At 39.1% G+C, this 25,607-nt stretch overlaps 1 protein-coding gene across 10 annotated transcripts in view; it reads left to right on the forward strand.

Annotated features, from left to right (window-relative positions):
- Positions 1-25,607, forward strand: part of Ankrd17 (ankyrin repeat domain 17) — a 138,639-nt gene that overhangs the window by 79,979 nt on the left and 33,053 nt on the right. For 3 of the 10 annotated variants that reach the window (XM_063272901.1, NM_001401338.1, XM_006250766.5), the window contains exons 9-22: positions 67-258; positions 813-922; positions 2,098-2,185; positions 3,392-3,519; positions 3,705-3,848; positions 4,090-4,192; positions 5,598-6,425; positions 10,714-10,862; positions 19,292-19,403; positions 19,526-19,671; positions 22,275-22,417; positions 22,962-23,175; positions 23,626-23,801; positions 24,567-24,729. In XM_063272901.1, the coding sequence (XP_063128971.1) occupies positions 67-258; positions 813-922; positions 2,098-2,185; positions 3,392-3,519; positions 3,705-3,848; positions 4,090-4,192; positions 5,598-6,425; positions 10,714-10,862; positions 19,292-19,403; positions 19,526-19,671; positions 22,275-22,417; positions 22,962-23,175; positions 23,626-23,801; positions 24,567-24,729 (2,696 nt within the window). The remainder of the gene's footprint in view (positions 1-66; positions 259-812; positions 923-2,097; positions 2,186-3,391; positions 3,520-3,704; positions 3,849-4,089; positions 4,193-5,597; positions 6,426-10,713; positions 10,863-19,291; positions 19,404-19,525; positions 19,672-22,274; positions 22,418-22,961; positions 23,176-23,625; positions 23,802-24,566; positions 24,730-25,607) is intronic. The other 7 variants (XM_017599098.3, XM_008770011.4, NM_001105999.2 and 4 more) reach the window with 3 other exon arrangements.

Here is a 25,607-nt window from a genome sequence, read left to right on the forward strand (position 1 = left end):
ACAGTGATGTTTTGTTTGTATCTGAGTAAATGTATGAACTTCCTTTAAGTACAGTCTTTATTTTAGGAGCAAATATCAATGCACAGACAGAAGAAACTCAAGAAACTGCCTTGACCCTGGCTTGCTGTGGAGGCTTTCTGGAAGTGGCGGACTTTCTGATTAAGGCTGGAGCTGATATAGAGCTAGGGTGTTCCACGCCCTTGATGGAAGCTGCTCAGGAGGGTCACTTGGAGTTAGTTAAATACTTACTAGCTGCAGGTATGCTATTTTTGCATTTGGGAATATATTGTATGATGTAAATAAGTATTACAGCATCCAAGTATTTTTTTATGTTGTAAATGGTACACAGAATATGTTTCAAAGAGATAAGATAGGATGTGCTTTGTGTATGTTCTGAGTAATTTACTTGTCATAGGAAATACTTCTAATTTTAACCTGAAGTACTTTTATCCGTTGTCCCCCCCCCCCCCACACACACACACACATCACTTCGTTTGTTTGTAGTAGACATGCCACTCACTGTGCATATGTTAAGAGGTAGAGGACAACTTGGGGGAGTTAGCTCTTTCTTTCCTCCATGTAGTCTTGGGGACCAAACTTTGGTGGTCAGGTGTGGCACTAAGTGGTATTCCCTTCTGAGCCATTTCTTGCAGATTTCCCCCACACCCTCTATTAAAGAAGTTGCCAGTGTGCTTATTCTAGACATGGAAATGGGTATTCTGGCTGACTTAGGAGCTGTGGGCTATCATGCAAAAATAGGTTTATGTTCATTTTTAAAAATGGCTGTCAGTAATCATTTCTGGCTGTTGCAGGAGCTAATGTTCATGCAACGACAGCGACGGGGGACACAGCTTTAACATACGCCTGTGAAAATGGCCACACAGATGTAGCAGACGTCCTACTCCAGGCAGGTGCAGATCTGGTAAGCTTTGACACTTAAATCTTTATCTGTAAAATTGAGACAAGAGTTAAGGCATTGTAGCACATGCCTGTGTACTCAGATACCTAAAAGTTTAAGGCCAGAGAGGCTACCTGAGTTCACTGTCTCCATGGTAAGATCCTGTCTCATCAAACAAAGCCAAGAAATCCAAATTTCTCCTAACTTTGCTAGCTTTTTCCTTGTTATGATTTTAGTTTACAGAGTCAGGCTTTTGCTCTTGTCTTTTGCCTGACTGTTGTCCACAGTAGTCTTTGCTCTTGTCTCTGCAGTGTTCCCAGGTCACTAGTCGCACCTCTGTTTACAGAGAGCAGTTTCCTGTGGGGGTGGCCTTACAGATGCATCTCCCTTAGCTGTTCATTTAAGGCACAACAGATGCATCTCCCTTAGCTGTTCATTTAAGGCACATGCGGCTTAGCGTTTCTTCGTAGGTTGGGGGAAATTCCCTGTATTTTAAACATCATGAAGTGTTGAGACATAAGTATTTCTATGCATAAATTCCTTAGGAAGGTATAGTATACTGCACCATGCATTCAGTGCAGGCTGTTAAGCAGTGTCATCAGGAATGCACAGGAAGTAAGGAAGGTCAAAGGTGTAAGTAGTTATCTGTGAGTGTTACTGGATGGCGTTTGCAAAGAGAGGCCTGAAATGTGAAAAAAGAGATGCATAATTGGAAAAACATTGTCAGAGTAGTCGGAGAGCCTAGAAGGTGTCAGGTACCTTTGTGTGGGGAAGAGCTAGTCTCACAGGAGCACTTAGGAATATAAACGGAACCTCAGTTCCTCAGGGAGTTTTTAGGATAGCCTTTGCTACATGAGACTTTTAAAAAGTGATGTGTGTTTGCAGAGATTATAATCTGATCATTCAGGTGACTAAAGGAGGAGTTTCACTGTCCTGTGCATACCTGAGGTATGTAGTGGTTAAAAAAGGGAACTAGGTCGACCATCTACTTCTGGTACCTAGGATAACTGGTGTGCGTAGTCACCTACTGTAGCTTCAAATTATTACAGCAGATATTCTTCTTAGTTTGTGATATACACACACATCTATGTTCAACAGTAAGTCCACTTTCTCTTTGGTTTTATGAAAAGAACAGTTGACTGTGCCCATTGGTTACACAGCTGTTTAGTTTTGGTTTTTATGGTTTTGTTTTAAAACAGGAACATGAATCAGAAGGTGGGAGAACTCCTTTAATGAAAGCTGCAAGAGCTGGTCATGTTTGCACAGTTCAGTTCTTAATTAGCAAAGGTACGCTCATACTCCGGAAGTATCATGTACATACGCTGAGGCACAGGCACCGGAAGGCTGAACAGGGTCTGGTTGTTACAGCTCACGCAGTGGGATAAACTTGTCAGAATATAAGATCGCTGGGAACTACTATGGTACCAAATAGCTCCATGTTTTTGGAGACCAGGTTTGGAGAGAGCTTTTGCTGTGCTCAAACGCACTCTCTGTAACCAGACCCTGAAAACTGAGGGGAGAGCTTATCTGTTTGTTTCTCTAATACAGAAAGATGGGGGAAAAGCATTACTAGATCTTTAAATTCCTTGTAAGTTTTTATGTATTTAGCCCATAGAAGACAGTGTTTGTCTTAATTAAGTGGTTTATGTTCATGAGTGCAGTGCCCACAGCTGCCAGAACAGGGTGTGAGGTACAGGTGAGCAGCCAGGTGTGGGTGCTGGGAAGCAAACTTGGGTTCCCCAGAAGAGTTTCAAGTATTCTTAACCATTGAGTGAGCCATTTTTTTCTGTCTCTGTATTTTACTTTTTAAATATGGTAATTGTCTTTGGTATAATACAACCTTGTATTATCTTGCCCATATTAAAATATTTATAAGAGAAATATATCCTTTTTTCATGGCATTTACTTTAGAATAATTCTGTATAGGAGAGAAAATAAAGTTTTCGAAACACAAGAGGCTATTTATAATCAATGGAACTGGGTAATGAGTACATGAGGCTCCACTGAACCATTTTCTTTAGTCTTTATGATTATTACATTTTTCCATAATCATCAGCCAATAGAGTGAGTCAGTAGATATCATTGGGGAAGTATATTTTCTGCCTAACTAGGCTTGGCACCTACATGCTAGAAAGAGAAAATCATCAACTTCTTTGAGCTGGCCTGATTAAAACCATGCTATAATAAATACACACACACACACACACACACACACACACACACACGCACGCACACACGTGTGCGTGTGTGTGTATCTGGTGCTGAAGAGCCGGATCCGTGGGTAAGAGCACTGGCTGTTCACTTTCCCGCACCCACAGCAGACAGCTGCTCCCAGCCACCCGGAACTCTAGCTGCAGTGGGTACCAAGGGCATCTGTGAGCACACGGGGCTCTTAGTCTCATATGGGCACATACATCTACATATACATTGAAAAGGATAGAGCTTACAGTTTATCTTCCCACTACTGTGTTTTGTTTTCCATCTTTGTCTTAGGAGCAAACGTGAACCGAACCACGGCTAATAACGACCACACTGTGCTGTCGCTGGCGTGTGCGGGCGGTCACTTGGCAGTGGTGGAGCTACTTCTGGCACATGGGGCGGACCCTACTCACCGTTTAAAAGTAGGCACTCAAGCGGTCAGGGGGGTCTCGAACAGCATAAAGCACCGCGAGTTAAGTCACACCTGTGGTGACTTTCTGAGTGTGAAGCTATTTGGTGTTAATAGAAAATGAAGTATGTATTAGGTACCTGAGACCCAGTGGCTTTCTTCTGTGTGCTTACTTCCCTTCTGTATTCATTCTTTTAGGATGGCTCAACCATGTTGATAGAAGCAGCGAAAGGTGGCCACACAAGTGTTGTTTGCTATCTTTTAGACTATCCTAATAATCTACTTGCAGCCCCTCCACCAGACGTCACTCAGCTAACTCCCCCATCCCACGATTTAAATAGGGTAAGATTCAAAACTAAAGCACCTTGTAATTCCTTTAGCATTTCAATAAATATTTTCCATTTAAACTCGATCGTTTTTTTAAGTCCTCCGTATTATTACGCCAAGGCAAATGTACGTTTGGCATAGTGCTGTACGTTTCAGTTCATACAGTCTGAAATGGCATATTAAGTATGCTTGGCAGCTGTGCGTCAGCAGCATGGTGGTGGCTTATATGCTAAAGAATGACTGTGGATCTCCTCAGGCACCTCGAGTACCAGTTCAAGCACTGCCCATGGTTGTCCCACCTCAGGAGCCTGACAAGCCACCTGCCAACGTTGCTGCTACTCTTCCCGTTAGGAATAAAGGTCAGTTATACTTCTAAAGATTATTTCTTACGTGTCCAGGTGAAAATGAAAGAGAAACCAGCCTTACTCTTTACCAGCAATGCGATTACTATGTTGGAGTCAGTTACGTTTTACAGGTGAAAGTAAGAAAATCAAAACTAGCCCTCAAACATTATTTTCACCAACGAGCAAATTTCTAAGTTGGTATCATTTAATGTTTTTTGTTTGTTGTTTGTTTTAAACCAATGAGTAAAAACAAGTTTCTGGGAGGGGAAATAGGTGCTAAGAGAAACTCAGAAGAGGTTCAGATGGCTCTTTTTGATGGAATTCCGACTCTTAACTCAACCCGACTCTGTAGTGACATGAGCAATAAAGATTAAGAAGTTGGTAACTATTAAAGTTCAATTTAGAGAACTGGTTTAGCATAGGTTTATATCTTGGACACTTTTTTCCCTCAGCTAATATTCAAAGATATGTAAGATACATTCATTATATCTTAGAATTCCACGGTCCATTTTTTTTGACTTGTGTATATCATATCATGCCTGTTCTTAATTATATCCCCAACTACCAGTTTGAATCAGTTTTTCTTTTTAAAAGTTTTACATGAAGAGAGTGTAATTTTTTTTATTTTTTATTTTTTTGCATCTTGGTTTTGGCTACTTGTATTCTTTTACCAACAAGCATGCTATGTATTCCCAGCAGCTCTTTTCAGTCACCACCACAGCCTACTGTCTTGGCATTCTTTTCGATTGGTTCTAAACCTGTTAGCCAGACCGGTCTGTTTTCCTGGCTGTCAGATGATAGCAGAGGATGGGATAGTCCAGCATCTTTTCTTCCGGGGAAGCTCAATCCCAGTTCTCGATTGGCTAGGTAGCTGTGTGAACATGTGAGTTTCTCTCTCTTTCCTTGGCCAGTCTTAAAGATGGTAGGTCCCAACGAAGACATATATTTTAGTTGGATTTTAATTTCTTGGTACATCTCAGTGGTTTGGGCTCTCTTTGTGTGTATGTGTGTGTGTTTATAAAAGGAACAGATGTTTTATTAAGTGCGGAAAATCATTTTTCTGCTCTCATGATGAGTTTTTACATTCTGACCATATGAAATACTACACGTAGCCTTAGACTTATGTGACCTGCACCACTTAGGTGTCACAGTTTACATCCCTCTTTTGTCTAATTTTAGCCTGGTGGTATTTATAAAATTCTGAACTTTACTTCCAGATGTTACTCTATGCACATAAAATACAAACATTCTGTATTGATGATAGAGAAGGTGGACTTGTGTTTAACTCCTTAACAGTACATTTCACCTTCATGGATATGATAGCTTGGTGCATAACTGTTGGCACTAACCCTCCCAACAGTAACTCTGTAATGAGGATGCCATTCATGTGCACTTCTGAGGGGGTTTCTTTTTCACACAGCTGCTTCTAAACAAAAGTCCAACAGCCATTTGCCAGCAAACAGCCAGGATGTACAGGGTTACATCACCAATCAGTCTCCAGAGAGCATTGTAGAAGAGGCTCAGGGAAAGTTAACAGAACTGGAACAGAGGATAAAAGAAGCCATAGAAAAAAATGCACAGCTGCAGTCCTTGGAGCTGGCTCATGCCGACCAACTCACCAAGGAGAAGATCGAGGAGCTGAACAAAACGAGGGAGGAACAAATTCAGAAGAAACAAAAGATTCTGGAGGAACTGCAGAAAGTAGAGCGAGAGCTACAACTGAAAACTCAGCAGCAGCTTAAAAAACAGTATCTAGAAGTTAAAGCCCAGCGGATTCAGCTGCAGCAGCAGCAGCAGCAGCAGCAGCAGCAGCAGCAGCAGCAGCAGCAGCAGCAGCAGCAACAGCAACAGCAGCAGCAGCAGCAGCAGCAGCAGTCTTGCCAGCATCTGGGACTCCTTACTTCTGTTGGGGTTGGAGAGCCGCTTCCTGAGGGAGACTATGCACGGTTACAGCAAGTGGATCCTGTTTTGCTTAAAGATGAGCCCCAGCAGACTGCTGCTCAGATGGGTTTTGCACCAATCCAGCCTCTGGCGATGCCTCAAGCTTTGCCTCTGGCAGCGGGTCCCTTGCCTCCAGGGTCCATCGCAAATCTTACAGAACTTCAAGGAGTGATAGTTGGACAGCCAGTACTGGGCCAAGCACAGTTGGCAGGGCTGGGGCAAGGAATTCTCACTGAAACACAACAAGGGTTAATGGTAGCCAGCCCTGCTCAGACCCTCAATGACACGCTGGATGACATCATGGCAGGTGGGTTTATATTGTTATGAGCAGGTATCAAATATGATTTGCTTAAGGCGAGTAAGAGTGTGCCAGCATTTTTTTTTTCTTTCTTTCTTTTTCTTTTTTTTTTTTTTAAACCATTACTCAACTTGAGAACTATTTTTGGACTCGACCCATTGTGTCTTTAGAAAAACCATGTTAAATAGTTCTCAGATGGCTACAGGTCAGACTAAAGATTAGTTCACACTAAATGAACGAATCTCTTACTCAGTAGGCTGGGAATCTGTTTTTCAGTAGTGGGTTGAGTCTTGGTTTTTTACTTTTGGTTTTGTTTTTCCACTTTGAGTTCAGAAGACTGAGGTTGAATTTTGGCATTTTTGCCTCTGTATTCACACCAATAAAATGGAAATTGATAAAAGTTGAGGTACAAAGGTAGTAGGGCATATTAGGAAGTCTATTTGTGATTGAAAAAAAAATCAAAACGTATCTACTAATGTACCAAGCTTCATGGTTGCTATTTAAAAACAAGCAAACAACAATCAAAACAAACACTTTGACAACATTTTAATAAAGTATCAACCAAGTAGAGTCTGATTCTACTGTATGTCAGTAATTTTTATCCCTTGTGAATGTTAATGTATAGTGTGTTTCTGACTGTATTATGGGAAGGTGTGTTCCCCTAACAGGATGGTAAATGACTGGTGTTTTTAAATGTGTAGCCAGTGAGATCTTACTCTATTTTAACAAGGACTGCAACTCAAGAGTGTTAATACTGCTTATTTGGGACTAATTTTGTAAAATTGTTTAACAGAGTAAAATAAGATTTCATAGGGTTTTAGGTCATAAGGATGCTCTGTTAAGTGAAATAATTTTTCTTTATCAGGAAGGAAACTTGGTAAGGAATGGAGGAATAAATAGTAAATAGCTGTTGAATTTTGATAAGTTTCTTCTGATATCTTCCCATTTTTAAAAATTCATTTATTTTTACTTATTATTTAATATTTCTACTTTTAAACTTCTCTGAGAAACATTTATTATGATGGAGTCATACATTAAGTTTGTTTCTTGAAAGAAAGTATGCTGTGTAGTATTTAGATGTTCAGGTTAAGATCACCTTAACAAACTGAGAAACCAAGTAATGAAGATCGTGCATTTCAAAAACTCTCATAGTTTCCCAATATTTTTTAAAAATTTTATTACTAGTATTTTTTAAAAATTTTCTTAGCAATATCTAGTATAAACATCTGTTAATTTTAAGAGTAAAATAAACTACACCAGAAAGATTGCTTGTAATGAGTAATAATAACTGTTGTAACAGTCTTAATACTCATGAGTATAAGATTGTCAAAAACTTGAAGTCCCATTAGTCACCTCTAGCTAGTTATGATTAGATATCTAATAAACCTTGACTTGCATGGCAGTGCATAGAAGCTCTAAATCCAAAATTAAGTTAGATCATTAAGTTAGATTGTAATTCTTTATTATCTCAGGTTACCACAGGATTTTAGAGTTAAGTGTTACTGATGAAATGAAGACTTGGTTGTTCTATACCAATGACTGTTGGAAATTTGTTTTTAATGTGATATCGGAGTTTACCTGATGTACATGGGCATAGTTGTCAACAATTGCTGTTGTAAAAGTTTTAATATTAATTCTGATAATTATCAGATGTTTGTAAAGCAGCATTTTCTATTGATTCATTTAAAATTTAAAATTTCTGTCTGTGTGTTCAAGGTTTTTTCCTTTATAAAAGTTTTTTTTTTTTTTTAAACATAAGTTTTTGGGGTTTTTTTGTTTTGTTCTTTTTTTTTAGGGTTATGACAAATTTGCTATTTTCTAAAAAGGCTACAGTTGTATCATGCTCTTCTGTGTGGGTAAAGAGAAGTGCCTAGTGGAGAAAGAACAGAATTAAAGATAATCTCACTGTCTGCCTGCAGATCAATTCCTACTTAGTAGCTCATTCATATTCACATGCTGTGCACTCACCTCTGTGTACTCTTCTACACACCCCTTTTCTGAATTCTCATAGTGTGAGCAACAACTCTGATCAGACTTGTTCACTAAGGATTGTTTTCACATCTTACGTTGCTTTTTGTGCACTGCAGCCTCATTTGATCTTCCCTCAGCACTGTCTCCCATATTCCTTAGGTCTCGTTTGTGAGCTTTCTCGTAGGGATCTCTCTTTCTTCCCCGTACTTAGCTGGCTAAGTCTTCATTCAACCTTCCTTATTCTTCATATTCACCAAATCAAAACTAGGCACTTGGTTAACTCCCCTTACTATGTGCTTTTGTTTTGTCTCTATACTTTCCCAATCCTGCTTTTAACTTCTCGAGCATGTGGTTTTCGTTCTCTAAATTGAATTTTAAAATATAAAGAAAAAAACCGGGAAAAATGATTAACACTAGAATTCCTTTAGCTCTGTAGGTGTCTCTTTTCCTTTTAACTATGTAGTACTTGGTGGAGTGGTGAGCAGGCGCTTACTCCTGATAAAGCAGTTTAGAGGCACTCTCATTTTTCTTCTCAACTCTAGATGAGAAGATCAAAAGAACTAATTTGAAACATTAAAAGTAGTTTGATTATGTTCTTTAAAATACAGTATTCCTGTTGGAATGTGGATTAATTTGCAAATCTTTTAACCCATTTAAAAAAATCATAGAATAAAAAGTCAGTGAAGGCTGAGGATGCAGCTTACACAGCGTCCACATAACCCAGGGTTTGGTCCCCAGTGTGCAGTAAAACTAGTTGTAATGGTGCAGTTCTGTCAACTTGGTACTTGGGCGGTGGAGGCAGCAACAGTGGAAGTTAAAGGTCATCTTTAGTCATTTCTGTTTTTAACAGCCTATCCAAAAGAAACATGTAATCTATCTTAAGAGCTGTAGATTTTATATGAGTCTGAAATTCATGTATAGGGTAAAAAAATTTCAGTGAAATTATTTGATCCTTTACTCTGTGTGGTGGCTCACGCCTGTAATCCTAGCGGACTTGAGGTAGATTCAGATCAGTATTGCAAGATTGACAGTGAATAAGACAATACTGAACAGAGTCGTTAGATAATCAGTCATACATGCCCCCTTCTCTCGGTCTGGTTCCTAATGATTAAAGTGTTATGTTTGGTTTTTTGTTCTTTGTTTTTCTTTTGACCTTTATTTAAGTGGACTAAAAATGTACGATCATAGAGTGTGTGTTGCTATAATGTACAGTGTATGTTTGTGCCTGACCTAAGGATTTTGTGTTAAGTAGATTTCTTAATGGATAGTCATGTTTATAACTGTTGAAAGATCAATTCCAGTATTATTCGTGGCAAGATAAGTTCTTTTTGCCTGGTTTCAGATTCAGCTGTGAATCATAATTGTTTTCTGTCTGTAGCCGACAATACTTGGGAAACACACATTTACACTCTTATTCAGAGATTCCCGTCCAAACTAATAGTATTGCAGCAGCATTCTTACTGTGGGGGAAGAGAAGATGTTCGCACATTTAACTTCAGAATTGAGTTATCTGGAGAATAAAGTCCCTTAAGCCAGTTTTCAGCCTGTCCTTTGCTTCTGTCTTTAGTATTCTCCCACCTCAAGTACAGACCTACCTGGCCATTATTTAAACCATCTGGTGGGTGAACTAAGATTGCAGCAGATTTCCTACATAGAGACATCACAATCCACACTGGGAGGATGATTGATTGTGTAAAATAGATTTATTTCTAGCCTTTATTTTGTCCTGTCAGTGCGATTGCCAGATTGATTGTGAGACACTTTATTCCTCTCAGAGTAATTCTTAATGTAAGAAAATTTGTATCTGTGTGAGGATATCAAACTTTTATAGTCGAGAGAACTGTCACAACAGGGTTTCAAAGTTACTATCACCCTGTTGTCGTTAGTATATATAGTGTTTTGAATAGTTTTACTTTGAGAATCTTACATCCTAAAAGTGAAGTAACTTTTATTTGCTCCAAAATATAAGGTGTGAAGTTGGCAAGTTAAAAAAAATCACCTTTCCCCCTTTCATTCTATCATTTATTCCTTTTCTATGTAATTTTAGTACATAAAATTTTTGTTTTCAGGATTATTTTGAATTAATATTTTTTGGTTACTTTCATTAAAAGAGAATTTGTATTTCAGGTGGATTTTATGGAAAGTGGATTACTCAATATACATTCTAATTTGGGGCTCTTCTCCAATCAGAAACCATCAGAAAATTAGTTATTAATATTATAATAGCATCTTAGAGACATTTTGTTTCAAAAACTATTTAATACTTTTAAATACATCTTGCTAACAGTGTTTCCTCCTTATTAAGTGCAGTTATTTTGTTCAACAGCAGTCAGTGGAAGAGCATCTGCAATGTCAAACACTCCTACCCACAGTATCGCTGCTTCTGTTTCCCAGCCTCAGACTCCAACTCCAAGTCCCATCATCTCTCCTTCAGCCATGCTACCTATCTACCCTGCCATTGACATTGATGCACAGGTAAGCTCCGCCCTCAGGAGAGATTGGTTCACTGGAATCACATCACCGCCTTAGTGATCGTACGCATCAAGTCTGCGTTGTCAGAGACTCCAGATACAATTAATCTATCAAGCCAGACATGGTGGCTCACACCTAATCCTAGCATTTAGAGGGATAATCAGTATATTGCGTGAGTTCAAGGCCAGCCCAGACCTTCAAAGTCAGTGCCAGGTCTGGCAAGCTAAAACTTTTAGTTTTAAAAAGATTAGGATATAAGCAAAGTAACTTATGCAAGATTAAAATGAAACCAGAACTGTGATCCCAGCCCTTGGGAAGTTTCATAAAGAGGATCAAGAGTTCAAGGTCATCCTTAGTTGTATAATTAGTTGAAGCTACTCTGGTTTACATCACACCCTGTCTCAATACAACGAGAGTTAGGATTGGTGAATGCTTCTTAAAGAGGTGATGATGAGGTGTTTATAAAAGAAGCGGCTGGGGCTGAGACTACATCGGTGGAGAAGTACGTAAAGTCCTGGGTTCAGTCTAGCCTCAGCAAAAGGTGATTAGTCAACTTTATGTTTCTATATGTTATTACTTGTATTATTAAACTTTTCCCCCTTGAGACAGGGTGTCTGTATAGCCTAGGCTGGTCTCCCAACAATCTTCCTTAAGCCTCCTGAATGCTGGAATTAGACATGAATCATCACGCCTGGCTATATACCGCTTTTAAAACTTTTGGTGGAATTACATATGGTAATGAGGAAATATTTTGAATTTATGTAATTTTAACTGAGATTCTATTGAGGGGACAGAAACACTTTCTTTATAGATTATCTGAAACAATATATACGAGGTGAAAAAAGAGAACTGTTAGGTTTAGAAAGGCTCTATTAAATAAAGAAAGGCTCTATTAAATAAAAGCTGTTCCATTAAAAAAATTAGTTGATTTCTAGCCCTAAGGAGATGGAGGCAGGTGGATTTCTAGATGAGTTTGAGGCCTGTTAGGGCTTCATAGTAAGACCCTGTCTCACTAAATAGATAAGATTTAATTGACTGTGCATTGCAAGACTCCTTAATGCTTTCCATCAAGCCTAATAGCCTCAGTTTGATTACAGTAATCCACATTGTAGGAGAATAAACCCACCTACCCTTGTTACCTACCCTTGTACTATGCCATGTGTACATGCCTGCGGGAGTACACACACACACACAACTCTTATATATTTGTAAGTTGAGTGTGATGTCTCAGGGCAAGATGGAGTTGGCAAATTTAGCTTGTTTTTATCTCGACAATGGCCAAAAGATGGCAGTCCCGGTGCCACAAGCCTATAGTCTGAGTGCCTAAGAGATAGAGGCAGGGAGTACATACAGAGTTCCTTTTCAGCTACATCGTAATTCTGAGGATGTCTTGGACTACAAGAGGACCTTGTCTCAGAACAAATCAATGAAGTAAGATTACATTAAAATGCTAAGAAGTATGTTAGGAGAAACTGTTAAAAGAAAGTGGTAAAGTTACGGGGCTGGAGAGATGGCTCACTGGTTAAAAGCACTGAGGATCCTGGTTCAATTCCCAGCACCTGCATGGCAGCTCACAACTGTGTATAACTCCAGTTTCAGGGGACCTGGTACCCTCATAGATACGTATGCAGGCCAAAAAAGAAAAGAAAAAGAAAAATCCTTTAGAGAAAGGTAAAGAAAATGTTTGGGGTTTATATTTGTATTATTTTGATGAGTCCCTGGGGTGAAGTATATGCTGTTAAAACTTAAAACCATCTTTTTATAATTTGAATTTCAAGGAGTGTATGTATATACCATTAAAACCATGTACTTTTTATGTATGGGTTTGTTAATTTATTCTTAGACAGGGTTTTACTGTATAGACCAGGCTAGCCTGAAACTCAGAACTGCCTGTCTTTGCACTCCTAATGCTGAGATTCTTAAGTGTGCACTACTATCTCACGCCTTTCTTGTTTGTTTTATGTGCACGTATTTGACCTGCATGTTTTTCTCTGTTCCACAAGCATGTTGGTCTCTATGGAAGCCAGAAGAATGTCCTGAAACAGCCAGCCATGAGCTGCCATGTGGGTGCTGGGGAAGGAGCTAGGTTGTCTGCAAGAGCAGCAGGTGCACTGACTCAGAACCTCTCTCTTATCCTCAGACCAGGCCACTTACTTTACTATCTGGGAAGGAGGCTCTGCACTTTGGGTGTTTGCTTGGAGGGCGAAGCAGCTGTGAGTCTTGACCTAGCTTGCCCGAATTCATGACCTTCTGGGTTTGTCTTCTGGTTAGGGAGAATTACAAGTGTGCACCATTGCACTCAGTGAGATACCATTCATGCTGCTTAGTCCCTTTTAAAATTGCAAAAGCCATGTGCATTTATATTATTGATCAAATAGTAGAATTCAGTAAAACCTGGCATTGAATATTCATTATTCCCCTTGTCCTTTTGATCTTGAGACTATTGCATTTGACCAGAAGTGTGTGCTGATTTTTAGGAAACTAAGATACTGTGTAGGGGCCCTTAATGCAACGTTAAGTTCTTGTTTTCCAAACATCTTCAAATGTAATGTGTGTCCAAGCACAACTGATTTTACTGAATATATTAAGTTATTAATGATGAAATAATTTTACTGCTTAACCAACAGCCATGTAAATTGAAATGTACTTTGGTTTATCTATAAAGATTTGACTGACGGCTGCCAGGCAGTGGTAGGTACTGGCACACACCTTTAGTCCAGGCACTCAACGATACCTGAGTCCAAGGACGGCTAGGTTTCCAGAGCGAGTTCCAGGATAGCCAAGACTAAAACAGAGAAACCCTTGAAAAACCTAAAAACTAACAAAAAGTGATCTGACTATGGGTCCTTAAAATATCCATGTTTGGGAACTTGAGCTCAGCAGTTAGGATTACCTGTTGTTCTTACAGGGGTCCTACTGTTATGGTTTCCAGCATTTCCATGGTGGTTGACAGCCTTCCTTAACTCAAGTTTTTGGTGATCTAGTGCCCCCTTCTAGTGCCCCTGAGGGTACCAGGCAGTTATGTGGTGCACATATATGTAGGCAGAACACACATACGTTACATGAATAAATAAATGGGTAGGTTGGTTGGTTGGTTTTTAAAATCCCTATTTGGTTTCTATATCAAGGCTTTTAAAAACTTGTTGCATTTTTACCTAACATGACTTAAGTTTGATATTTGTGCTTGTCTACATATCAAATAGAACAGGTAAAATAATGATTTTACCTTCTTCCTCACTTAGTTATTGAAGTTGATTTAAAAATTTCGTCAAGGGAGGTACTTCAATAAAAGTGTAAAATTCTTTTTAAAAAAAATGAAATCTCTAAAAATATTTGATGCTAGATAAAAATTCCATCAGCTTTGATGTAAATAGTTTGATTTGTATAACCAAACTGTGCTTGAACACACAAATAAAACACTGACTACTACCAGACTGAGGAGCCACTGTGAAACCGAGCACTCTCAAATGAGAGAGATGTTCTTTTTCCGTCTACTGCTATTCTGAAGTATTCAGAGGTGCAATTCCTGTATTTGAGCCATGGCACAAACTGGGCAAAAGGTTTTATGAAGTTGTAAATAAAATTTGGAGATTGGACTTCGGCCCCCCGAATTGATTACTCTTTGTTTGTATGAACTGCTATGGACCTTTCTCAAGTTAGAAAACTTAAATTTAAAAAATGTAGTCTTCGTTATTTCCATCCATCAATATCTCTTCAGAGGTGTAGGTGTGGGCTAAGAGTATGACCCAGTTGGTAGAGTACTGCCGTAGCATGCAAAGAGTCCTGGGGTTCCTGTTCCAGCTCACAAGCCGTGTCAGGAAAATCAAAGCTTGAATGTCATCCATTGGTGCATACATAGCTAGCCTGGGTTACATAACCTATTAAGTAACTTAACTTGCTTAACATGAAGACTTAAACTATAGCTGGGTGTGAATTATTGAGTAAAACAGCCTCATGCCTGCAATCCTTACACTTGGAAGGGTGAGGATCATCTCAAGTTGTAGGTCAGCCTAGAGTTTAGAATGTTATGGAGTCAGTAGTCCCTCCCCCAACTCCTAAGGAAGTAAAACACAACTGTATGTGACACTGTCTTATTCTTCAATTGCCTAAGTCTGAGGCTGGGGGATTGGGTGTTGGAGGCTAACTAGCCTGGCATGTATTAAGCAGACTCACTCTGTCACAAAGCAAAACAAAACAAAACAAAACAGCAGATTCACTTACAGATGTATCAGTTGGAGAGACGGCTCTGGTTTAAAAGCATTTGCTGCTCTTGCAGAGTATCTCAGCTGCCTCTGACTCAGGTCTGGGAAAGCTCACACCCAGCCTCTTCCGCACACACAGGAAGGTCTGAGGGCAGCCTACAGTCTAATGATACAGTCTCAAAGGAAAATGACGTGCATTCTGTCCCGCTTCATATGATTGTGCTTAGAAAAGCAGTTCATTAAAATTAAGCTTAAATTTGTCCATTTTTCTTATTCATCTGATACCTTAAATGTTAGTTAAACTTACACATAATCTGTCTGTACAGAGAATCAAACACTTGAAATTGAGAAGATTCTCTATTTGCAGGTATTTAAAATATTTAGCTCTTTCGGTGCCTTTTGCTTTTGAGTGTAATTAGTTTAGGAATAAGTTTGCTTCCCATACTAAATTCTTTTCAACCTGTATAACATTAGCTAGTTGAAGGTTTTTTCCTACAATACTCTCATGTTTTATACCCCTTTGAATTAAGTCATGGGTATGGTTCTATCAGCTAGTCATGTAAATAATTTATAAAGGTGCTTCTCTGCTTTACTGTTTTTGAGTTTCTCACTGTGTGTCATTCATTAGCTGTCCAGAACTCACTGTATAGACCAGGCTGGCCTCAACTAGAACATTCACCAAACCATACCTATCCTGAATTGCTGAGAGCTGCTACCGTGCCTGGTTCTTTATACGTGTACATGCACACAAGCACAACGTTGTTTTTCTTCCTTTCCTTTTCCCCCCTCCCCTTCTCCCTCTGTTTGAGATTTTACCTTGGGTACTTGATAAAGTAATAAAGTAACTGTGTGGCCAGTATGTGATGTTAAGTCTGCCGTAAAAGATTCTTTCTGTACTTTACCTCTCAGACACTCTATTGTACTGAAAATCATTGTTAATATTCCAGTTTTTATTAATGGATTATAAAGCAAGGTAATTTCAATCTGAAGTTCTCATGTTATCTTCAAACATTAGTTCCTATAAATTATTGATGAAAAAACTGGAGTGAGCCTCCTACCTCCTGTAACTGACTAATTCCCTAAAGAGTTTAAAAGCTCTCCTTACTCAGCTTTAAATATCCTTTTTTATTTCTTTAAATAGTTCAAGGTATTTTTTTAATAGCTTTTACTTAAATTACTCTGTATAGTCATTGACAAGATCCTGTGGGCTCCTATATTTACTTTGTCAGTCTAACATGGAAGACAGCACTTTGAAAATGACGCTTAAAATTAATTAGTTAAATATATGTTTTATGATAAGGAAATATGTTTTACTGATCACCTTTTTTTATGCTTGTTTTTTCATATTTTGTATATTTTTGTGCACTCAAGTAGGACATTACTGTTATAAATTACTCTAAAAGAATGTTTGCGCCTCATACCTAAAGCTGTCTGTAGGTTGCATATGGTTAGCAGTGGGCAGGAAAGGACAGGTATTTTAACTGTCTCAGAATACTTTCAGAGTGTCTGATTCAGCTTGCTATATAGAACGTCCTTCTTGGTCTTTAAAAGCTCATCTTTAGCAGTTACAGTGGCCATTAGAAAGTTGCTTTATCTGACTTTGTTTCCTTTTCTGTGAAATGAGACCGTCCTTTTTTATGCTTCAGCATACACTGCAGCCCAGAACCGTGGCTCGTTGAGCTTTCATGTCCTTCTCCATTGCTGTAGCCGGCGCGGCTCTCCTTTGCGGCCATCCCCGGTCTCTGCAGTCAGTGCTCTGTCTCTGCAGCCTCTGCAGAGCAGTTGCTGCGGCTCCCCTCCATCACGGACTGACTAGTAGGCTTTTCTCAGTGCTTGACTCTTGATCAATTACAATTTTTGTCTTGTTTTTAGGTTTTTTTTGTAATGGAATTTGACATTTACAGGTATACAGTTATATAGTATGGCTTCTTATGTAAATATTAGTGTAGAAGAACATAAATATTTTATCTAAGTCTGTATTAGTAATAGTCTTTGAATATGTGACTTTTTACAGCTGTTGCTATTCATTGAACATTCCACTGATGTTTGCTGAACAAAAAAGGGAATGAAAACATAGCATAAGTTCATTAGTTTTCTAAGAGTTTCATGGTCACCAAGTGTTTGAATCCCAGTGTTTAGGAGGCAGGCACAGGTAGAACTTAGGCGAGAGCCTCTCCAAAGCAAACAGTATGGCAATAGAATATATGCATCCTCCAAGAGGAAATGAAGCTGGCCTGACACCGCTGCACCTGATCGTGACTCTACTCCTGGGGGTCACGTGGGATTGTGAGTTCAGGCCAGCTTCAGCTACACAGTGAGACAGGGAGCAAGTGGATTTCTGTGGTCTACATAAGGAGTCGGCCAAGTCTTCAGAGTAACACCAGTCCCCCAAAGAAAACCCACCATGATAACTTAGGGGGCAGAGGCAGACAGATCTCTGTAAGTTCAAGACTCACACAGTCTACATAGAGAGTTCCAAGGACTACATAGAGAGGACTACATAGAGACCCTGTCTCAAAGCCATATACATATGACTTACTTTAAAGGATTACAAAACATAGTTTATTACCTGAGAATGGTTTTCGTATTGAAGGACCCCATTACAGAGGCTTCTCCTACCCAGTTTGTCAGCTGTCGTACTTCGCAATTTTATATATGGATTTCTTTTGATAAACTTATATTTATATTTAAATCCAACCATTTAGTGGAAATCACATGTTTATCTTTCCAGACTACCTAAAACATTTTCCAGTGTTTTAGTCAGACTGATTAATTAAGTTAAAGATTCTTTGCAAATCAAGGCAGGCAGCTTTCTGAGTTTGAGGCCAGCCTGGGTCATGTAGAGTATTCCACGCATGCCAGACAGCTATAGACTGAGGCCCTGTCTCCAGTCCAGGTGCAGTGGCATTCACCTGAACCCCAGCATTCACGTGTGAGTGAGACCCTGTCTCAGAAAGACACAAAAGGGCTGTGAATCTGTTAGTCCTCCACTAGCCACATTAGTCACACATTACTCCACAAGTTAGTAGCACGATCACAGTCTTCCTTTTTCAAAATACAGTGTTTCACATAAAGAATTTAGGGACTTTATCTGTGGTGAGGTTACTTGAAAAAAACTGTGTTTTGTTTTTCCCGGCAAAGTTTCTTTGTGGAACTTGCCTTACAGATGACTGGTCTGGCTCTGCCTTCGCCTCTGCCTCCCAAGCTCTGGGATGAAGGCTTTTCAGCTTGGCGGGGGAGGGGTTGTCAAAACAACCGGACTTGGTCTCTGTACAGAGGATTCTACATCTTGTATGTTGTAAGGTCTTCTGCTCTAGCTAGTATTTGGTCCCTTGTTCGATGTTATACCTGATCGTTTCTGGTGCACTTTCTTTCTTCTGATACTTTGCTCGTGCACACAGGCTAATGAAAATCAACTGAAGACATCAGAGGAGTTCTCTCCTGATCTTCAGAGCATTCATTCTCTGTAGTCCTGTTCCTCTTCAGACTCTGGGCCACGTTTGCATTTCTACCTATTTTGTCTTTTTGAATCACTGTTTTGAACTACCTACCTACCTATATCTCAACTAGTTTGTTTGTATGTGAAGGTGTGAGTGAGTGTGCATGTATAGCATATATATAAGTATAAATTTTAGGCCAGGTATGGGGTGACACATGTCTATAAATCCTAACAGTAAAGAGGCAGAGGCTGAAAGAAGGGATGATACGAGTTCAAAGCCAGCCTGCTGGAGAGTGATGATCCATCTCAATAATTTAAAGTTATTTAAAAATAGTAAAGTAATAAAGTTTTAGTAGGATTTGTACTAGAAAGGTCACTGAAACTAGCATGTGGAAAAGACTTGTAATTTCAGCACTCCAGTGGTGATGGCAACGAAAACGAGTTCAAAGTCATCCTCAGCTGAGACAGATCTGAGCTATGAAGTTTCAAAACCACCACCCTTCAAAAAAGGAAGCGGAAAAACAGACTGTAGTTTGGCTACTCATTGGTAACAGAGTTGGTAGTAAGCCACATACACCCAGATGCTTCATGCAAGCCTAGCTTGACAGCAGGCATTTATAAATGCTAGTACTCGAGGCAGGCCCACAGTGCCTTCCAGTCTAATATGGGCCACAGATTTTGATGTCCTGATGGGACAGAGTGGTGCATAAATATCCGTGTGTTTATCGTTAATGCTGGAAAGTTACTCAGATAAACTAAACTGATGTTTTGTTTTGTTTTTTTAAAAACAGACGGAGAGTAACCATGATACCGCACTGACACTTGCCTGTGCAGGTGGCCATGAGGAACTGGTGCAGACACTGCTAGAAAGAGGAGCCAGTATTGAGCACCGGGACAAGAAAGGTAACCCTTTATAGAAAATACGTGTTTATCAGCAGCTCCAATATTGTTGCTTAGCTGTATTGGAAAAGAGTTGCTACTGTTGTTTTGTTTAACACTAGTAAGAAGATCATTTTCCCCCTCAGGTTTTACTCCGCTCATCTTGGCTGCTACAGCTGGTCATGTTGGTGTTGTAGAGATATTGCTGGACAATGGTGCAGACATTGAAGCCCAATCAGAAAGAACCAAGGACACACCACTGTCCTTGGCTTGTTCTGGGGGCAGACAGGAGGTAACTTTCCTTTCGTGTATCTTTTTTGTTTAGCAAAAATGTATTCACATATTTGCTTTCCATATAGGAGAATATTTGCCTGTTTGATTTGTTGAAATGATTGGATATTAGCAGGATATAATTATTGGATATTACCAGTTAATGCAATATTCTGAGAAAAGTCATATATTGTATAGGGGATATAGGCTAAATATGCCAATTATACTATCTTTTTGGATTCACAACTTTCCAGTGTTAGGTCTAGAAATTGTTCTGTCATCCATGTAATTTCCCGTCCAGCTTGTTGAACAAGCCTGACAACTCCAGCTCTCCAGGTGGGAGGAGGGAGCCTTTCTCAAGTTTTCCTTGATTTCCACGTGCTCTTTGCCGTACATGCTCCCACATTTTGCTCACACACAGCACACAATAATACAAATCAAACAATTTTAAATTCAAAGAAATGTTATAATTTCTATCCAAAAGAGTAGGAAATACAGCCAAAATGGCACAATTGTATGAAGAAGGTGAAGAAAATTGAAAATTAGGAACATGTGTGAAAATTAGGAACATGTGTGATAGTGCTCTGTAAGTAGAGGCAGGCAAATTCAGACTTATGATCAACTTGGTCTTCATAGAGAGCTCCAGTCCGTCCATGGAGACAGTGCACATTAAAAAAAAAAAGAAGAAAAAAGAAAGAAAGAAAAAAAAAAACCCAACAAAACTAAAAAACCAAAAACCATTGTCTTAGTGTACTAATGCTGTGAGGAGACTACAGCAGCTCTTATCAAAGAAGACATTTAGTCGTGGGCTCCCTTGGTAGTTTCGGAAGTCCATTATGGTCATGGCAGAGGGCGTGGCAGCATTTGAAGATGTGGGACTCATTTCTGCAGCTCCACCAGGCCACAGGAAGAGAGACACTCAGGGTTTGGTGTAGGCTTCTTCAACTTCAGTGACACACTTCATCCAGTAAAGGCCACACCACCCAATCCCTCTCAAGTTGCACTACTCCTTTAGGACCTAGTATTCAGTGTTGAGCCTATGAGGGCTGTTGCTATTAAATCTTATTAAAATCTTCACATGAGATTCCTGTCATTAGATTCCTGTCAATTCCAGATAGAAATGTAATGGTAGGAGGTTTTGCACTTAAATCTTTTATAAGTCATACTCATGATTTAGCTTTAAGTACTACTTCTTTCACATACTGACAAATATTTTAGTTTTGAATCAAAGAAATGTAAATTAATTTTCTTGATTTATAAAAACAGTAAGACATACTTTTATGGGTCACAGAACAGGTGAGCTGGAGGTGGACTTCTTAGTAAACGTGATGCACTAGCATATTTAAGGCTCCTCAGAACATAACCAAGCCAAGAAAAGTTCTAGTCGCCTATACAATCTGGAAAATCAATATAAAATCATAAGAACATTGTTTATTGCCTTTACATAATGATATTTAGAAAAATTAATCTGCACACATTTACTTTATTATGTGATAGGTACTATAGAACACTTATTTAAAACAAGGGCAGGGAGGTTGGAGGGGTGGGTGGGTGGGGAGCACCCTCATAGGAGCAGGGGGAGGAGATTGGATAGGGGTTTCTAGAGGGGAAACCAGGAACGGGGATAACATTTAAAATGTAAATAAAAATCCAATAAAAGAAAAAATACTTAAAACAGATGTGTTTCATGCCTGTTACTGGCTCATGCTTGTAACCCCTGGACCTGGGAGGCAAAGGTAGGAGGATTGAGGTAAGCTTGGCCTATATAGTCATGGGGGTCATTAAAGTATTGCACAATAGGCCAACAGATAGACCAGCATACAAAGCGACTTGCCACAGCCTGATAGTCTGATTTCCCACACACTGCTGATTAATAAATGTAATAAAAGAAAAACCCAGAAAAATGAAATGTTTATCTAAACAAATGGTTTTTAACATATATATCTCTGAATGCCAAAAAGCTCTTAATACTCAACATTTGGCAATCAGAGACCCAGCAGTAGTTAGCCCTAACTCTTGCATTGTTGATGAAATCATTCCGACAGCATCTTACAGAATTATACGTCCAAGATAACTATTAGTAGTTAAGAATTAGTGCTGTGCTCACGTGCACAGAATAATGTATTAAGGTTATTTAGGTTGCCAATATATGGAAAACAATTTTCAAGTCTTCTGTTTGCTTAACAACAACAACAACAAAACCACCATACTCGTTGCCATCAGTTCCAGTGCTCAGGCCTAGGAGGCTGTCAGATCTTAGTCCATTATCAGCCTGGTTTATGTAGGTAGTAGTAACCTGTGTCCAAAAAGAGTAGTACTTAGAAGTTTTAAATTTTTAATGCATTCACGTGTGTATGTAAGATGAATCTGGTGTAATTTTTTATTCCTATAAAAATAACAAAAATATTCGTTTCTGAATGGTCTACCAAACTTGGGAGTGTGAGTCTTCTCTGTGAGCATATACTTCTGATTTTTTTTTAAGCCTGAGAGCTCTCTATAATTCTGTTATTATCTGAGGTTGTAAGAGTGAACTTTCTCATTTCTTTATATAACAGAAAAATCTGAAAGACACCTGAAATTATCACGACTTTAGAAAGCGTATTTCTTCCTTTTTGCCCCCTCCAGGTAGTGGAGTTGTTGTTAGCTCGCGGTGCAAATAAAGAACACAGGAATGTTTCTGATTACACACCTCTAAGCCTGGCTGCTTCGGGTGGCTATGTGAACATCATCAAAATACTGCTAAATGCAGGAGCTGAGATCAATTCAAGGCAAGCTTGAGACTTCATTAAGAATATTGTGCTATAAATATTTGGAGAATGCTGTTTTAGTGGTTTACTTTATTATAATTTGAAATAAAAATTTAAGATAGGTTTTATTTGATTAGCAACAGCTGTTTCCTAGGGCACTAAGGGCAGTATCACTCTGAAACAGGTAAATACTGGGTTCATCATCATAGAGTGGAGATTTCACTCCCTAGCTTATTATTAGTGCCATCTACCAAAAGTTCTTTAAGGAAGATGCAAGGGCTCACAAAAGTAATTAAAATTTTAAATCCTATAGAATCAAGAGTTTTGCCAGACTGAATGGGTGATCCATTCCTGTAATCAAAGCATTTTGGGAGGTTGGATCAAGAAGTCAGGAATTCAGTGTCATTTTGAGCTACCATAACCAGTTAGTGGTCAGCTTAGGCTACAGGATACTCTGTGTCAACAAATGGAAAGAATTTTATATTTAGGTTTTTTAAATCATTGTTCTGTCTCTGCTGTGAAACAACGTTGTTTCGTTTTATTCTCTAATATTTTTTACCCCTAGAACTGGCAGCAAATTGGGCATTTCTCCACTGATGTTGGCAGCTATGAATGGGCATACAGCTGCAGTCAAGCTCCTTTTAGACATGGGCTCTGACATAAATGCTCAGATAGAAACCAACCGGAACACTGCCCTTACCTTAGCCTGCTTCCAAGGAAGGACTGAAGTGGTTAGTCTTCTGCTTGATCGAAAAGCAAATGTTGAACACAGGGCTAAGGTAAGAAAAAGGGCGAATTATCAATTGTTTGCTCTTTGTTACTGTGACAAGATATCTCAGAAAATAATTTTAAAGAAGGGAAATATGTTTGTTTTAGAGGTTGTGATTTCATTACTTTCTAGTCTCATGAAAATCCCTGGTTATACATTTTTAAAGGTATTAATGATAAGTTATTGGCTGAAAATAACGTGATTTTGTAAAGGTCAGGATACATTATGGAGAGTCATTCACATCAATGGACTTGTATCTTACTCAGATTCTGTTCACCATACCACTGATTTTTAGGTAGAATTAAAATTGTAATTAGCAGTACAGAAATTTATGAATATGTAGAAACTATACCTTATTGTTCCTCAGATTGTTAACATTTTGGCTGTTTCTGGTCTCTTCCATAGTTTGTTTTTTTTTATTGTTTTTTTTTTTTATTTATTTATTTTCCATTAAACCTAGACTGGCCTCACACCATTGATGGAAGCGGCCTCTGGTGGATATGCAGAGGTGGGCCGAGTTCTTTTGGATAAAGGTGCTGATGTGAATGCCCCTCCAGTGCCCTCCTCAAGAGACACAGCTCTAACCATAGCCGCAGATAAAGGGCATTATAAATTCTGTGAACTTCTCATTGGCAGGTCTGTTATCAGCATGTTCTTTGTGTATGAATATGTGTTCCCATCTGCAGGGCAATGTCACTGTGTTAAAAAGTCTAATTTATTCTCCGCTTTGCTCTTTCTTATAGTGCTCTGGCTTTAGGTTGACAGTAACTGTTGAGTGCAGGCAGTTAGATTTTTAGTTACACGGTAGCTGTTTGCCAGTTTTCCAGAAAAATGTTTGTCAGTTTTGGCATCTGTGTGTAGTGAGTGGCACATGCCTTTAATCCCCGCTCTTGGGAGACAGGCAGGGGGATCTCTGTGAGATAGAGGCTGGGCTGCTCTCTGAGATGACTTCCAGGATAGCCAGGACTGTATAGAGAAAAACCCTTTCTTAAAATCGTAGACAGCTTTGCATGGCATCCTGCATAGTTTGGTTTTGACTACTCTTAAACTGTTACTAACGTTATTCGTAGTGCCACGAGCCACCTTGGACACTAAGCTATGTTCTTTTTTCTGTGGTGTAAATAAATAGTCTGAGGTAGGTATTCCCTCATATGATAGATACTACGCTCATCTCCTTGACACTTTATTCAAGGTGTTGAATGAGTGGTATTTGTAGAGCTCAGTTATGCAGTAATTTTAAAAAGGAAAGCACATTAACTGTATGAATACTTAATTTAACAGAAATTCTCTGTAATACAATTTATCCTTCACTTTTTTCCTCTTTAAATTTTCACAGCAGTTGATTTTTACTGCTGCCCCATCATTCTATCTCATGTAAGAAGTGCTGTGTTCCATTTCCAGGGGAGCTCATATTGATGTGCGTAACAAAAAGGGGAACACTCCGTTATGGCTAGCAGCAAATGGTGGACACCTAGATGTGGTTCAGCTCCTGGTGCAAGCAGGTGCAGATGTAGACGCAGCAGATAACCGCAAGATAACTCCGCTCATGGCTGCATTTAGAAAGGTGGGCCTTTTTATCCTCATTCACTTTCAGAACTGCACATGGTCAGTTGTGCTAGGGAGAACATGGGTTAGTGATTGTTCTGGACTTGTTTCTGATGTAATAACTCATGAATGCAGCAATACTCTGCAAATGAAATGCTCTACTGGCAAACTAGTCAGATAGGTGGTTCAGAAATCTGTGACTGCGATTCATTCTGGGTATCAAGACTAAGGGTACATGCAGAAAAGACACTCTAGACTGAGGAGCCGCCGGATGACTCGGTAAAGGTGCGTGTCATGAAAGCCTGACAACCAGAGAATACCATTGGAACTTATAACTGTAAAAGAAGAGAACCAGCTCCACAAATTGTCCTGTCCTCTCCATGTGTGCCCTGGCATAGACACCTGCAGTTATACATCATGGCCATATGCACCAGGATAATAAGTGCAATAAAACACATATTCTCAGATGTACATTCAAAAATCTAGTTGTAGTCTCAGCCTCACAAAATAGTATTTGGATGATTTCATACATTGCCATTAAACAGTAAGTTTTAGTGTTGATTTTATTCATTTGTGATTTCTGTTCTTGGCTTGGTTTGGGGTTTTGTCTTGTTTTTTAGTTTGGCTTTGACACGGGATCTCACTAAGTAACTTTGGCTGGTTTGGAACTTTTTGCAATTTGTAGATTATATGTCTGCCTCTGTATCTAGAGTGCTGGGGTTAAAGTTCTGCACAGGTAAGTAAGGTCTCCTTTTCCTGGACTTGTCAGGAAACGTCAGTGAAAAGCCTCACTATGAACAGTTTAATGAAAAATTAGTGAACTGTCTGTAGAACTAGGAATACGATCTCTGGCTGGAGCAAACACAACTTTCTTTCTGTAGTCCAGTTGCACAGAAG

Source organism: Rattus norvegicus, chromosome 14 (assembly GCF_036323735.1).
Source record: "Rattus norvegicus strain BN/NHsdMcwi chromosome 14, GRCr8, whole genome shotgun sequence".
Classification (NCBI taxonomy): domain Eukaryota; kingdom Metazoa; phylum Chordata; class Mammalia; order Rodentia; family Muridae; genus Rattus; species Rattus norvegicus.